Source organism: Gorilla gorilla, chromosome 2 (assembly GCF_029281585.2).
Source record: "Gorilla gorilla gorilla isolate KB3781 chromosome 2, NHGRI_mGorGor1-v2.1_pri, whole genome shotgun sequence".
Lineage (NCBI taxonomy): Eukaryota > Metazoa > Chordata > Mammalia > Primates > Hominidae > Gorilla > Gorilla gorilla.
The window spans coordinates 69,706,458-69,723,538 of record NC_086017.1 but is presented as its reverse complement, the minus strand read 5'-3'; the positions used below and the strand labels follow the sequence as shown (position 1 = coordinate 69,723,538).

Genomic DNA, 17,081 nt, shown 5'->3' with positions numbered 1-17,081 from the left:
AAAAATCCATACTAGATTAAGCCACATGAAATTCACATTGCCATTTAGGAAAAAATAATCTTTTTTAAGATCATAGCTCCCTATTCAGATACCTAATTAATGAATATATATTTATATATGTTTTTTCTGCATATATACATATATATATATATTTGTGGTAAGATACACATAACATAAAATTTACTATTTTAACCATTTTCAAGAGTACAGTTCAGTGGCATTAAATACAGGCATATGAAACTATAATTACATCTACCAGGGGTCCCCACCTAATAGACCTATGTATATTTGAGTGATGATTCTTTTTGATTTCTGTTTCTCTATACTGGAATAAAGAATCTCTGAAATTTGTAATCTATAAAATTCTTGAACTAAAATCTTTTTTTTTTTTTTTTTTTTTTTACCAAACAGACGAGTTGTTTCTGATCCTGAGGGCATATGTGCTTGGAATAAACTCTGACATCTTAAGAAATGATGTGACTCATGGCTGACACATGGCTGGCATATGAATCCATATGAATATGATATGTGAATCCATGTCACAGGCCCTCTTTCCATAATAGAACACTTCCAAAATGGCTTCCCATCTCTTGTTAAGCCATCGTTAGCTCCCTGATAATATTAACCCATGAATAATGGCCTCTAGAATACATTTTTTATTATGATGAATGGTAAAATTTCCTTTGCTAGAAAATATAAAATTTTCCTTTGCTAAAATTATAAAAAAAAAACTTGTAAGCAAAGATATCTAGATGCTCCTGATATCACAAAAATATAAATAGTTACTCTAAAACTTCCCCCTCACTGCACAGGAGGGATTAACAAATCACAGGACATTTTTCCTATTCCCTGAACAAAGATTACAGACCCAGAGAGAGCCCTAGTATCAGACAAGAGTCTTGAGGACGCCAGGCAGGATGGCTTGGCCCACACTTCTCTGGCCTTCCCAAATGATGATGAAGAGGTAAGCTGGGGTGATGTCTTCCCTGGGAGATGGAAACCTAGACATTCAACAGTGAGTAGTAGTTAAGGGGAAACAGCTGGCACCTCTGGCAGTCGCCTCAGAGGTCAACCAGAGTGTAGATTGCTTTCCCTCAGGCTTTGGTGACAGTGACAAAAGAAGCATTCAAAATCATAGGCTGAGTGATTGTTCCCTGGAAGCAAGTCTGAGGCCCCTGCAGACGTGGTTGTCAGTGTTGGATCAAAGCACTCTTCTCCTCTGGACAGGAAACAGAGCAGAAAGAATAAACTGGATGCACCTCCTATCTCCAGAGGTAACTAAAAAGATGCATCTGGGAAGGACCACTCTAATAAGGGTTTTTGATGAAATGGATCAGAGTCAAAAAGGGAAGCACTTGCCGAAATAGGAGATGCTTCTAAAAACTCTTGATTTTCCCTTTGGCTTTGCTTTTGAAAAATGGAAGCTGTCTTTTGGGGATTTGGAGAGTGATTGAAGGTGCTGATTAGCAGCTGATGAACTGAAAGGGAGTGCTAGAAGGAATGGAATTGGAGCCCATAGAAGAGCTTGTGGCTCTAAAGGGGAAAACAGCAGGAGGCAAGGTCTGTCTGGTTCTTGCTGCATCCCTAGTGCCTAGCATGGTGCCCAGCACAGGCCAGGGTAAAATCGTTTTCTTCTGACTAACTGGCAAAAAAAAAATGAAAAACACAAAACCTGAGCAAGCAGCCGGATGAAGTCTCCTGACGTCCCTCCCTTCTTTCCCAAGCCCACTGTCCTAACCCCATAATATCGTTCGTTTCAGTCTGTGAGGGAATAAGCAGGGAGCAGCCGGCATCTTCTAGATCCCTGGACCAGCAGCATCAGCATCACCTGGGAACTTGGAAATGCAAATTATTGTGCCTTACCCTAGACCTACTAAATCTGCGACTCTGCTGACTGGGGCTCAGTAACCTCCAATTCAGCAAGCACTCCAGGGAATTCTGAAACGGTAAAGCTTGAGAACTACCATGCTAGTCGAAATTATGGATCAATTTTTAACTTTTTTGAACTTTTTAACCAGGTGTCTTGGCATTTCGTGAATACAGCATGAGCCCTTTGCATTAACACACGGCACGAAATTGTTTTTTGGCCAGAGAAGAAGTTGGATCGATGGACTTGAGAGCTTTGAACTTCTTTTTGAGGCATTTGGGGTTAGAATGACGTGGAAGGGGATCTTTGGAACATGAAACTTTTTGAGAAAAGCTGTAAATATTTTTGTGATTCTTTTTTGAGAGGCGAGGATAGCTTATGATCCTCACATTTCCCTGCAGAGCATTTGGGCCAGTTTTACTTCCCAGTACTGCATGTGCTGAAAGAAGAAGAGAGAAGTTGAATCTTTAAAGAGGAGACCTGTTCACCAGAAAAAAAAAAAGTGTTGCTTGGAAGCTGAAGGCTTCATACTAATTTGTTGCTTTCCTCTTCAATCTGCGTGAGAACAGAGCAAGGTTGCTGTCTCAGGAGATTTAAGTTGGGAACCAATCTAGTTTGTCTTCTAAACTGGAACACATGTGAAAGTGAAAGGGGAGTACTATTAATAATTTCCCTAGGACAGTGGGTGTCAATTGGGCCCCACCCTAGACCAGTGGTTCTCAATTGGGTTCTTTTTGACTCTTCTCCCCCGGGCACATTTGGCATTGTCTGGAGGCATGTGTGCTTGTCACAACTTGAGTGGGGCTGTGTGATACTAGCATCAAGTAGGTAGAGGCCAGGGATGCTGCTCAACATGCTGTAATACAGAAGACAGCAGCTGCAATAAAGAATTATCTGGCTCAAAATATCAATAGTGCTAAGGTCAGAAACCCTTGGCTAGAGGACAGATGGGAGAGTAGGTGACCAGTGAAACAATTAGAGTGAGGCTGTGCTGCAGAAGGGCTTGAATGCTGGAATGAGCCATTTATGTTAATTGGTCATTCAAGGCTCATGAGCAGGGAAGTGTTTTGTTAGAAGCTGGTTTGTTTCCTGCCGTCTTTAATACCCAGCACAATGTCAGGCATATAGTAATTGATCAGTAAATACATTGTCCATCTACCCATCCATCCATCCAGAAAATATTAGCTGAATAGCCACCATGTGCCTGGCAAAGTACTGAGATTTGAATGTGGAGGTAAGCTTTATGGAAGTGATTTTGGCATGGGTTTAAAGGATGGGTTGGAATGGAGAATTACTGGAGATGAGGAAACAAGTGAGGGGCACTGTCACTGTCCAGAGGTAAAACAGGGAGTGCTTAAGCAAGTGCCAACTCAAAGTGGGTGGAAAGTACGGAAGGAATTGTGTCAAAAATATCTCTAACCCAGCTATGTGATTTGACCCTTGACTCAGTTCAGGCTGTGAAGGAGATGAAGGTGACCAGGGCTGCTTCTAGATTTTGAGTCTAGGTAACCGAAAGACTAGTGTTGTCAAAACAAGATCTCTTTTCATGGGAAAATTGATATGTCAACTTTGTACCTACTGAGCCTGATGTGCGGGCTGTACAAGTTGGAGCCCCCAACAAGGAGCTAGGGATGTGGGTCTGGAGCCCAGGGAAGACAGGTTAGTGGGACCCTTGCCCAGAATTCACTTCTGCATCTAAGCTCAGGCTACACAGCTTATCATGTCATCATCACTACAGCTATAGGATGAAGGGTTATCTGCTGAGTCCAAAATCTGTTGCCTTCTTGAGAAAAATATTGAGAAACATCCATAACTCTTCAGAGTTCTTTTTTTTAAAAACTATATATCCATTCAAAATATGACTCTCACTATGCAACCTGGTGGAAAACTCTGCATTTGGCCCTGAAATTCTTCTGTTGATAACATTGTTCTCAGAAAAGGCCATTCCCTCTGGAATTTCAAAGATTCAATTATGCAGTGAATTTTCTCCTTTACCAAAGCCGTTGTCTTCTACTCCTCACATAAACATGAGCATGTGGCGTGTTTTAAGTAAGTACTGCTGGCTTTGTCTTTGAGTCACCAAGAAGAAAAGCCAGTCCCCACATCAGACTCATCGCCCTCCTCATGAACTCAGTATGTTGTGAATTCTGCTTTAGGGTTGTTTCTTCCTGTAATTGCCTGAGCCCAGGGTGGCACCTTTTATCTGCTAATCATGAGGTGATGTTTTAGTACTGTGGCTCCCAAAATGAAGCCCAAGATCCTAACCTCCTTCTCTATTGCTGTGTTCTTTTCCCCTGTTGAGGACTCCAGTGACTTGAGGAGATCCCCATGAAGGAATGCCCGCATAAAATGGTTAGGGAAAATACATCAATGGTGGCTTCAGTGACTACTCCCACTCAGCCCTGTTTCTGTAATTGATTAGTATAATCTGGAGAGTTTAATCTGAGATACATCTAATCTTTGGAAACTTTGTATCACCTTGGTTTTGCCTGTAATTCCCATGCATTTATCACCGCTGTTTAGATATGTATTATCTCTGTAACGCATATCACAAATTGACTCTTCTTGTCTTCAGTGCACAAGAGAAACAGACTTTGCCTCCAAAATGTCAGCTAGTTTCTGTTCTGGGAGGTTACCTCTTTTAAATGTGGATACTTGTGAGAAACAACTCTATGTGGAGTGGTAAAGGATGTGGAAAAGGAAATTAGGCTACCTGGATTGGAATCTATTCAAGGGTATCCAGTGTATCTGGTCTCACCCTGCAGACATTGCTAATCTCTCAAACACTCTTTACCCACTGAACCCAGACACAGCCTCCAAGTAGCTTCCTGGCTGGCTGTCATTATCAGTTCTTTGGAGTGGGCAAATAAAATGAAACTTTGGTGTTATTCCTGCTAGGCTGTAAAACTTATTATGTGAGCTTAGCCTTGTCACCCAAATACTCTAAGCCCCATTTTCCTCACCTATAAAATGGGGTGGAGGTGGTGGTCTTTGTATGTGTGCTGTGTGCATGTGTGTAGGGGGTGGGTAAGGATACTATGTTACAGGATTGTAGTAGGGCTACATTTGTTAATATATAAGAGAGCATTTTGAAAATTGTTGAGATTCTTACAAATATTAGTTATTAATAGTGCACACAGCAAAATTCAGGTAATCTGTAAGATCAAAACGTATTTACAATGTTGATGCTCTCTGATGTTGCTCTCACTGGCTTCAGAAATGTCATTCTGGTGGCTGCAGAGGCGACTTCCTCAGCAGAGTACACACTTCCTTGCCACTATAGGCATAGTATTTGCTACCCTGTATCAAAAAATTATGGAGTAGGCCATTCAAAATGTCGCTGGAGGATTAGTGCCAGTCCTGAAGAAATGCAAGTTGTCAGTCTTGGATAAGAAACTTTATAGCAATTTGAAATCACCATGACGTCCAAGTATATAATTGGTGGCCTTATCCTATTGAACAAGGAAAAGACCACTTCCAATGTGATCAGACTTGTGTGGCAAGTCACATGTGGTATGAACTATGTAGTAGTCATTTACAGTAGGGTCATGAATCAGACTGCCATAAATAGAGGTTAAATACACACACACACACACACACACACACGCCCTTTACTATGGATGATTTGAGAAGTATCAATATAGAGGATGCAAATGTGCCTATGTGTGTCTGCTTCTAGCAATAACAGGGAAAATATTTGGTTTATCAAATAGTACCTAGTTCTTTTGAAATCTGGAATCTTCTCATATTAGAGGCTGGGCTCCCTCGTTTTGATTTTTGACATATATGCGTGGTACCTTAACAGGAAAGCAACAAGAGATTAGTTATTTGCACCTTGCAGGTTCTTCCTTCCTTATTAATAGGGCTCTCTGCTTTCACAAATTCACTCTTCTATTAAGACATCTGAGAAAGCAATCACCACTGCCAAAAGGAGCCAGCCTAGTAGGAGTGGGATGGATCAGTTCTTGTCCTTATGAGATACCTTTGTTGTTTTCTTTACTATGATTTTATTTTCTTGACTATTAAGACTCATTAAGACTGAACTGAGTGAAACAAAACAAAAGGAGGCTAAAAAGAGATTAAAATGTGAGACTACCTGAGCTTTTCTATTAACAGGGCAAACTAGGTCTGTTGATGAATTTCTTTAAGCCTCAGTTTCCTCACCTGTGACATGGGAATGGGAATCCTTATATTCCAAGTGAAAAGTGAGGGTGACATGAGGTCACACACGAGTAGTATTTATCACAGAGCCTTGGAGAGACTCGGTGCCTGATGCTTGCGATGCAGGGGTAGAGTATATAGTTAGGAGAAGGCATTTGGTAGTGAAATAGAGGTGGGTTTGATTCCAAGATGTGTCACTTCTCAGCTGTATGACCTTGAGTAAATTCTTTGAACTCTATCTCAGTTTCCCCAGCTATACAATGGAGATGATAATAATTGCTGGTATGAGGATTAAAGATAATATAGCTGATTCCAAGAATAGTCAGCACTCAATAAGTAGCAGCTAAAAATTGGAAGCTATGATTATAATTAATTTTACTGCAGAAGAAGAATTCAAATCATCTAGATTTGGGTGACCATAAAGAAGAAAACTAAGAGTAAAATTTCCCTGGAATTACAGTGGGCAGCTTTCATCTGGTAACTTTAAATGAAATGGTATTTTAAAAATGGGTATCCTTCGCCGGTTGTGGTGGCTCCCAGCACTTTGGGAGGCCGAGGCGGGCAGATCATGAGGTCAGGAGGAGCCTATCCTGGCTAACATGATGAAACCCTGTCTCTACTAAAAATACAAAAAAAAAATTAGCCGGGCATGGTGGCGGGTGCCTGTAGTCCCAGCTACTAGGGAGGCTGAGGCAGGAGAATGGCGTGAACCCGGGAGGCGGAGCTTGCAGTATGCCTAGATCGCTCCACTGCACTCCAGCCTGGGCGACAGAGCGAGACTCCGTCTAAAAAAAAAAAAAAAAAAAAAAAAAGATATCCTTTAAGGAAAGATGGAATAATGACTAGTACATGAAAATGCAGGCGTTCGGTATCAAATACAACTCAGTGAAGGATGGTTTTTTTCTATGATGTGAAGTCTAAGTTGGGAAATGTATCACCTACTGAAAAGGTAATGGTTACAGAATTTGGGCAGGTCAGAAAGCACAATCTTTGAGACCCTTATGTGTCCTTTATTCTTGGCTCATCTGGTAGAAAGAGCTAAACTAGTTGAGCTTGTTGGTTGAGAAAAACCTATTACTTCTAATCACAAAATCGGTCTGTTAGAAAAGAGGAGCCATAGTTTCATTTCATAATAAACTTATCTGAAAGGCAGTGGAGTGTTGTTGTTTCTGTCTGCCAGTATAACTTCCAACTCTTTTTGATAATAGTGCTTCATTTTCACTAAATAACCGTTCTCCTACATTTCATATGATTTGGGGTGGTTTACTGGTCATAGTATCCCCCTTTCCAAGCCACAGGATGGGAATGTAACCAGGCTTGCCTAATTAAGCTACACTGTCCCTTGGCCACAGCGATTGACCCAAGTAGTAAGCATGTGATCCAAACAGAGTTGATTAGAATCTTTCCCTGGGATTTTATATATGAACAATAGGAAAGAGAATTTTTCTTCTTCTCCGTCTCCTTCTTCAATGTGGGCTCACTGAGCTTGAGTAATTAGACCTAGAAATGGTTAAAACCATCTACTTCCTCCTCCAGCCACCACCACCACCCCCTGATGAACAGGAAGTCAGCCCAATACCCAGAGAAGCAAATCGATGGAGAGGGCATCTAAGCATTTTGAATTTCTGAATGCCACTGAGTTCAGGAATAGAGCTTGTATTTAATGTTGGTTGGTATTGGAGGCAAGGGTAATATTTGTTTGAGGTTCTGTATTGCTGTCAGAGAAATGCACTGTAAACCACGTGGTACTCGAGGAACATAAACTGACTTGTAACAAAACATGTTGATAGCAGGATGGTGTGATTCAAGACCTCATATTTGCTTTCTATATCAAGGGATGCTTCAGCTAATTTTCTTTTCACAATCCATTGATAAGTAGCAATACCTTGTATTACACATTCCCCATTATCATTTTGACATACACTGACAGTCACATGGAGAAAACAATTTTTTTTTCCTGCGTGGAAATGGCACAATACTAATCTTATTTCTTTGTCCTGATTATACTGTGAACAGGAAATGGAACAACATTAATCTCTCTGCTTTGGGATCCATAAAATGTGTTTGTAGAGAGGACTGGCATTTTGGTGTACTGCAATGCAGAGAAAGAAGGTACACTTGGTGACTGTATTTATGATTTGAGAAAATTTCATTTTTTAAAGATATTGAAATTAGCTCTTCCGCTAGGGCCATGTTCAGTCTTTATTCTGGCAAAACACAATGGAAAGGTTTTTTTTAAAAAAAAAAAAAAAAAAAAAAAAAAAAAAACAACATTTCCACAGCAGTAGTTCATTCATTAAGCCCAAAAGAACATTAGCTAAGAGTAAAACGTTGGGTTTTAGCCTCAAGACTGTCACCAGCTCTGTGTATAACCTTGGTCCGTAACTTTTTCATGGACTCAGTCTCTTCAACTATAACAAGGTTATTAGAGTACTCTGCCTTCTGACCACAATAGGTTTATCTTATGACTTGAGATGGGGAGTACATACCCTAAGGTGGAGGTGGGGAGACGATTTTGTCCTCTATAATCTAGAGTGAAACTCTCAAAAGTCTAGGGAGTATATAATATGTGATATTTGGTCCTGAATTTTAGAACAGTTTTGAATCACAAAATACTTTTCTGTGGCTGAGGCATACCAAAAAGCTGAAGCTAATGGAACTCCCCCTGGTTCTAGATAAAAGGATTAAGGCAATCACACAAGCAGAAAAAGGGGAGGATAGTGAGATAAAGTAATCACAAAATAAAACAAAATGCATAAATGCAAGTGAAGTCATCATTTCAGTGATAGATTTAGGATCAGAATGAGAAAATCCCTCTTCTCATTTCTGAGTGTATGGACAATGAGAAATCTTAAAAGGGGAGCAATTTCTGTCTTGAGATTTCATTTATGACTTAATTATGTGTTCTGTGGTAAATTACTTTCACTGTAATGCTGATTAAGAATGAATGTGGTTATTATGTTTTGATCTTGCATTGCTTCAGTAACTTCTTAGAAATCATCCTTTTTAGATTCAAGTAGAAAGTGTGTCCAAATTTTAACACAGGAAGGACAAACTCCATAACAAAGAGAATGTTGGTGATCTTCATAAACTACCACTAATGACTCATTCTCTTATTAGGTTGAGAGTGGTTCTGCTGATTATTAAGATAATTAGAGCCATCAGATTTTGCCATACGTCTGGTTGATGGTATAATTTGTAGTCTTTTAACTAATTAGAGGCTACTTTTATGGTGTGGTTGTAAAAGAGGGTGGAGGGTGATGCAATCCCTGTTAATGAACTTCACGAACCCCTTATTTATCATAGAAAGCAAAACATTAGAGATTATTCTGCGACCACCTTTAAGTGTTGTATGAGAATAGGTAATCAAAGCACAAAAAGAAGCTGAGCAGTGGTGACATAAAACCTTCTTAAATTATCAGCCGGATTTGGAAGCAAGAATGCAATTGCCGGTGAGAGACAGTGGCAAACCTGTTGGTCTCAGCCCAAGGATATTGTGCTGCTCTTTGCTAAGTCAGTTGGCCAGAAGCTATCTACAGAAGTGGCAATTATTCTATTCTTTCTAAGCACTATCTCCTCCCTCCCCACATACCACATGTTCCACCCTCCCCTTCTGAAATTCTGGTTAGTGATTTCAAGTAATCCTTTAGTCCCATCAGATTTACTTTTAGACATATCCCAGATCCACATAATTTGCACCATCTTCACTGCAACTCTCTTCCAGGTCCTGATTGTAACAGCCTTCTTGTTGATCCTCCAGCCTATATTCTTGTGCCTGGAATCTACTCTCTGTGTGGAAGAACTCCGCAAAACAGATTTTGTCATGCCCCCGTTGTCAACCTTCCATTGGCTTCCAACCACTGCACAATGACACCCAAACTCCTTGTTTGAGTCTGGAATGCCCTGAATGATCTGCCTTCCTCATCTTTTCCATGCCTCTCTTTATTCACCCAATAGCAGTTACATTGCCCTTTTTCTATTCTTGGACACATTGAGCTTGTTTCTGCCTTAGGCTGTCTGTACTGGCCACTTCCTCTGCCTGGAATGGTTCTTCCTGGATCTCACATGGCTTGCTGTTTCTGCTTATTCATGACTCAGCTCAGATTCCCCCCCAAACCCCAGCCAGGCTTTCCCTGTCCTCTGTGCAAGTGGCCCTTATTCCAGGTACTCTCTATCTCATCATCATGCTTGCTGGTCTCTGTATCATCTATCACTCTCTGAAATGTTCTCATTTATTCAGGGGTTTATTGTCTGTGGCTGGTAAATATTTGTTGAATTAATGAGTTACTTTAACAGGAGAACCATATTTCATGTGCCATCTTTCATAAAACTGTGGTATATAAAACATATGTAAAGGGAACTGCTCTGGATGCAGTGAGGATGGAGAAGGCACTGGATCCACTTTGATGCTCTCTCTCCCTGTCCCTGCCTCTGCTGAACCTCAGGCTCTCGCTCCCCACTCTGAATTTGATGAATACAATTTGAACACCATAGCCCTAGACTGTTGGTTGTGGAGGTGAAGGAGTGGCTGGGTACATTTCCACCATTGCCTGCCTGAATCCAAAGCTTGGCTGGTAAGCCCCATTGTGAATCAAGACTTTCTCTCTTGGTTACTCTTCTTTGCAGAGGAGCCATAAGTAGATTGCAAAGGGTAAAAGCATTCTGTTGGTGAGTGAATGGGTCTTAATAAAAGATCTGTTCCCTTTTATGTCCTGCAGAGGCTCTGACCTAGAATCCCATTTGGCACCTCGTTATATCTCAGGCCCTGGCTCCAAGGTAAGGTCGTTATTTCAGCCTGTAATCCGACATAAAGGCTTCCCATTTTTCAGCTACATAAAGTAATATAACACACATCTCAGCATCAGACATTAGGATTAACACTGACAAGGCTTACATTAAAATGCTCTGCTAGGCAGCATCTCTAAAGTGAATAGAATAGCTAACGTGCTTGCACCATGAATGATTCTTACTTCATGGGGAGAAGGATTTATGTTTAAATACTATTAACATTTTCACTGTGACAGCCATGGTTTAAAAGACTGGTATTTAAATATAAGATTTAATGTGTTTCTATAATAATGCTAATCCCACAGTATAAATTTTTTATGCTTTTAATTTTGATAACCCAACTCACCAGTTTAGAAAATGTCGTTTCTTCCTTGGTTTAATTTTTTTCTTTTTTTAAATGAAATTGAAATTATACAATTAAGATGAAGTACAAAATTTGAAAATAAGGAACCGTCTATTTGACATAGAGTGGAGGAGTCAGAAATGGGCAGTTTTCAATTTAAGCTGAATGTGGATCATTAATTAGCAGTGACAGTAGTAGTAATACAACTAATTATGAGCCTGAAGCTCTGGCCCCCTCAGGAGAGACAGCCTTGAGGGTATAGGAATTGCTCTGGAGATTATAGGAAGGTGAAAGAATTAGGCCTCCCTTCTAAATGAACAGCATGCAAAATGTTTTTTTTTTCTCTCTCTCTCTTTCATATAATTTCAGAAGGTCCTTTTAGACAGAAAGGGTTAAGTCTGAATGCCCCCTCTTCCTTCTTCCACAGAAAAGCATTGCTTCTTAGAGGCCCACGTTGTGTGCAGAGAGAGGGTAATGCATGCATGAGGGTATGACATGAACACCAGTTCATGAGAACAAAGAAACTGCAAGTCATGTTAACCTGCCCAGGGCCACAGGATATAGGGCTGCGGGTTGTATACTAGATCAGCCAGAGTGGGCTAGATATGCTGCAGGAATGAACAGCCCCAATATTTAAACAATACAAGTATATTTCTAACATGCTATATTAATCTGTTTTCATGCTGCTGATAAAAACATACCCAAGACTGGGAAGAAAAAGAGGTTTAATTGGACTTACAGTTCCACATGGCTGGGGAGTCCTCAGAATCATGGTGGAAAGCAAAAGGCACTTCTTACATGGTGGCAGCAAGAGAAAATCAGGAAGAAGCAAAAGCAGAAACCCCTGATAAACCCATCAGATTTTGTGAGACTTATTCACTATCGAAAGAATAGTGTGGGAAAGACCAGCCCCCATGATTCAATTACCTCCCACTGGGTCTCTCCCACAGCGTGTGGGAATTCTGGTAGATACAATTCAAGTTGAGATTTGGGTGGGGACACAGCGAAACCATATCATATGCCTTTTGTGGGTTAGCTAGGTACTGTGTATATGTCTCTTCATTTTAAGAATATAGGCCGATCACGGTCTGCCATCTGCGATCTTGCTGGTTATCATGGCAGAAAGAAACAAATATGGTAAATTGTGCACGAACTCATAAAGGCTTCCACCTAGAATAGGATCATTTCTGTTTTCCTTCATTGGCCATGGCAAGCCACATGGCCACATCTAATTTCAAGGGAGCAGGGAGGGGCAAACTTTTCATTCAGCAGGAAGAAGACAAGCTAGAAATATTTGTTTATGGCTCTTAAAACTACCGCAGGCACCTTGCCAATGGGTGAGCAGGAGCTGAATTCAAGCTGCAATGCTTTGGTTAAGCAATGAGCTCTGGCTCAGAGCTTCATCTGCCTGGAAGAAGGAGCACCTTTTTTTATCCTTTATAAGCAGGTACTTCAGAAGAACAGACCCTTAGCTATGTAATCCAGTTTGCCTGCTGGATGACGGTAATAATCTTAATTCATTCACTTGTTTTCATATTCAGAAGTATTGAGTGAGTCCCTACTATGAGCTAGACACAGGGAGTAGAGCTGTGAATCATCATGCATGGTCTCTGGCTTCGTTGGGTTTATGGTCACTCAGGGAAGACAGATAATGAAAAGGAAATAATTACAGATGTGATGGATGCTAATGGAAGGAGATATGTAGGATGCTATAGGATCATATGACGGCAAATAAGTTATCCGTTGCAGGCATTGTTTCTTCTTATGCAGCATTGTGACTTTCTCCTTCAGAGATACCCAACGGTTTTGAGTGCTTTCCGCAGATAATTAGACCAAACCACCAATAATTTAGAGGACTTGTTATCTGGGACATCAGTGAGCACTGGAGTAGTCTAAGGAGTGATGTGCATCACAAAGCAGGCCCTGAAATGTCCATCTGATGTTCATTAAGACTTTATCTTAGGGTGGCTGGGGCTGAGAGGGAGTGGGTAACTGCATTGGCATGGAGACAAGCATTGACCCAGGTTTCTAAATATCTCACCTTAAAAGGGCCCTGTTGCGGTGTACTGCCCGTATTCCTTGGATAGGACTATTCCTCGGATAGGACTATTCCTCTACACATTGACCCCTGGCTTCCATCTTTAAATACTATTACATTCTGGCTGTTGTCTTTTTCTAGTCACTGGTGTCTACTTCGTGTTTGTGCAGTGCAAACTAGCCTGAAAGTGCTAGGAATTTAATCTCCCAGCCCACATCCTACCCCATCACCCCTTGGTAGCAGTTATCAGCAATGACTCATGGAAGTTGGTGAGTAAGTACCCAGGCTCCTTTGCTCTTGTGGAGGAATAACTGGGAAATGTATCTATAGTGTTTCCCAGTGAAACTGAGTCCCTCTTGCCCACAGCAATCACATGTTTAATAACACACGTTTTCTTCCCTCCCGATCTTACTTCATCACTCCACTAGTGGTGATTTCTGCAATTATCTTCTAAATCAACTACTTGCCTTCAAAGTCTTGTCTTCAGGGTTTGCTTTAGAGGAACCCAGCCTAAGAAAAGTATATTTAAATACCCAGCCAATAATCCCCAGAATGGGGACCTGTGAGACATTCTCTGTGTCTGCTCTTCTACAAATGGGATGCTAAGAAAAAAGGTGACATTTGACATAGATAACTCAGAGAAATAGCAAGTGAGTCTTGCTGGTGGTCATTGGTCTTAGCTGGCTGATTGCTGTTATGATTGTTGATATGGTTTGGCTGTGTTCCCACCCAAATCTCATCTTAAATTGTAGCTCCCATAATCCCCATGTGTCGTGGGAGGGACCTGGTGGGAATCATGGGAGCGGGTTTTTCCCGTGCTGTTCTTGTGATAGTGAATAAGTCTCACGAGATCTGATGGTTTTATAAAGGGCAGCTCCCCTGCGCATGGCCTCTTGCCTGCCACCATGTAAGATGTGCCTTTGCTTCTCCTTTGCCTTTCACCATGATTGTGAGGTCTCCCCCACCATGTGGGGCTGTGAGTCCATTAAACCTCTTTTTCTTTATAAATTACCCAGCAATGGGTATTTCTTCATAGCAGTGTAAAAATGAACTAGTACAGTTTTGCTTTCAAAAATACTGGCAGGGTACACTGCAGCATCAGATGCAGGTTTGTTTTTTTTTTCCCAAAGGCATCTTGTGATAATTTGGCATTTTTTGTTTATATTCATCATCCAACTAGTACCAATTACATCACATAATCCTTTGGGGAAAAAACACACACTTTAACACAAAGCAAAGGCCACAGAAAATATATTTGACTATTTTTTTTTTCCTTCTGAATACCATGTTTCATGTTCTTCTAGTTCATAATTTCTTCCTCAGCTGTATTGTTTACTATTTAACTTTTGGCATAAAAATATATTGATGAGAGAAAGAAATTAAGGTCTAATTTATGAAAATAGACTTCTTGTACTCAAGGAAATTCATGTGGCGCTATTTGGAAAAGGTGATGAATGTGATTTTCAGTAGAGTATCTGCATAAATTATGATTGATTTGCAATTCATCACCTTCCTTTCTTGTTCCTCCTCAGTGCAGAGACCTTATCTGTGCATTATCAAGGAGGGAATATTTTTAGTTAGTGATTATTCGGCAGAAGTGCTAATAATGATGGGGAAATTTTTAAGAAAATATTTCCAAACTGGGAGTTTCTGCATTTTCAAAAATAGCACCCTGGAAGTTTGCACTGAGCCCTTCCATCTTTTAGGTGTTGCCTTCCTTAAATGATGTCTGAAAATAAATGTTTCTGTGTGAGTTTGTGGCCCCAGTCAGTTTGGCCTTGAGCTTCAGAGAATGACATTAGGGCACAGAAGTATTGCCAGTGCCGTCTATTCCACAGCCTCCCAATCAGTATAACTGACGTCTCAATCTTCCTCACCCTCATCATCTTTGTACATGGTGTTGGTGTCCATGTTTGCCATGGAATGGGTCATCTTGTATTTTAGCTGTCTTTGAAATAGATTGCACTTACCTTATATACCACCACCCACGCTTCCTCGTCTCTGTGTGCTTGTGCTTGCTTCCCCTTCAGCCAAGAGTCCATTCTTCTCATCCTGCCAGCCAATCAAGCTCTATTTCAAGTTTCTGCTCAGTGCCACGTCCTCAACAGAGCTTTGTCCATCAGAATCCCCTCTTTCTTCCTCTTCTCTTCAGACCCAGGCACAAGGCAGCCCACTGTAGTAGGAAAAAAAGAGATCTTTGGGGTTCTATGGACCTGTAGTCCAATCTGGGCTCTGCCATTTACTAGCTGGGGGATCATGGATCGTTACTGGATTTTCATACCTTGCTATTTCAATGTCTAATTCCCACCTTCTGGTTCAGAGAAGGAGCTTGGGGAATGTAAATATTCTTTTTCCTTCTATTTTCTGACGTTTCCTCACACCTTATCTGACACTCTCTGGTGGCTCCTTTTTATTCTGTTCTACCCTGTATTAGAACTATTTATGTAGATGTTTTATCTCACTTTTCTTAATAAACACAAACATACTGATACACACTGACTGCCCTGTGCTCACCAGGCACCTGTTCTCCAGTCAGTCTCATACTTTTCATTAAATCAAACTAACAAGGTAAACAAATAAATACGTGTGTCTTAAGGGTGTTGATGAAGGGTGTGGATGTTATGGGTGGTGATTTGGAATAACAGAAGAATTATGTTACACCTAACACTTCAAAATTTATTCAACTTTTCTCCAACATCCTTCTTTTCCCTACAAGAAAAGAAGGCAACTGTTTGCTTGTTTGCAAGTACTCTCTCTCAATATCTAGCAATCAGTTTTTCTCCTTGCATACCTGGTCACCCTTCTCTCCTTCTTTACACCGAATCTTCTTTTTCTTTTTGTAAGTCAGCTAGCTGTCTTTTGGCCATTCTCATTTGCATTCCTGATCATCAGTTCTTCCCAACAAAGTGTCTTCTCAGAAAACAAAGAAGGATTCTAATCATGTATAACATAACTTTCCCATTAAACTTATGCTATTTTCTTCTTCTCAGAGCTCAGCACTTTTAGTATTTTTTTAATTCTGAAGCTGTTTCAAACCTGCAGAAGGGTAGCAAGAACTGCGGTATCCTTTCACCCTGATTATCCACCTTTTAACATTTTAATTCTCTTTCATTCAGAGAGATCAATATATAGATATTCCCTTTCAGATATGATGCTCCATCACTCTTCAGGTGTTTGATTACCTTCCCAAAACAAGAGCACTCTTCTCGTTACTATTATAAAAACACTTCCAATCAGGAATCAACACTGATACAGCACTACCATTCAGTCCACAGGCCCCATTCACATTTTGCCAACTGTCTCAATGATGACATTTTCTTTTTTGGTCCAGGATGCTATACAGAAACATACACTGCATTTAATTATTATTTTTCATCACTTCCCTCCAATCTGGAATGGTTTTGTTTGCTTGTTTGTTTTTTGAGAGTCAGAGTCTCCCTCTGTTGCCCAGGCTGGAGTGCAGTGACGTGATCTCAGCTCACTGCAACCTCCGCCTCCCAGCTTCTAAGCAATTCTCCTGCCTCAGCCTCTGGAGTAGCTGGGATTACAGGCACACACTTCCATGCCTGGCTAATTTTTTGTATTTTTAGTAGAGGCGGAGTTTCGCCATGTTGGCCAGGCTGGGCTTGAACTCCTAACCTCAGGTGATCCACCCGCCTCAGCCTCCCAAAGTGCTGGGATTACAGGCGTGAGCCACAGCACCCAGCCTGGAATGGTTTTTTATTCTTTCCCTGTCTCATGTTTTCCTGCCTTAAAGAGTATAGGTCTTTTTTTCCTGTAGGATGACTCTTTCTTTGGAGCTTCCACTGTTTCTTCATGATTAGACTCAAGTCATGTATTCTTCCATGCCATCTTGGCAGGAATTCTACAAAAACGCTGCTGAG

General features: G+C 40.8%; 1 protein-coding gene across 11 annotated transcripts in view; it reads left to right on the top strand.

The window, feature by feature from the left end:
- The window catches only part of FHIT (fragile histidine triad diadenosine triphosphatase), a 1,510,123-nt gene that overhangs the window by 1,381,213 nt on the left and 111,829 nt on the right, over positions 1-17,081 (top strand). For 4 of the 11 annotated variants that reach the window (XM_063703878.1, XM_055383483.2, XM_055383485.2 and 1 more), the window contains one exon: positions 10,747-10,804. The exons of the other annotated variants lie outside the window; for them this stretch is intronic. In XM_063703878.1, the coding sequence (XP_063559948.1) occupies positions 10,747-10,804 (58 nt within the window). The remainder of the gene's footprint in view (positions 1-10,746; positions 10,805-17,081) is intronic. 11 annotated transcript variants of the gene reach the window in all.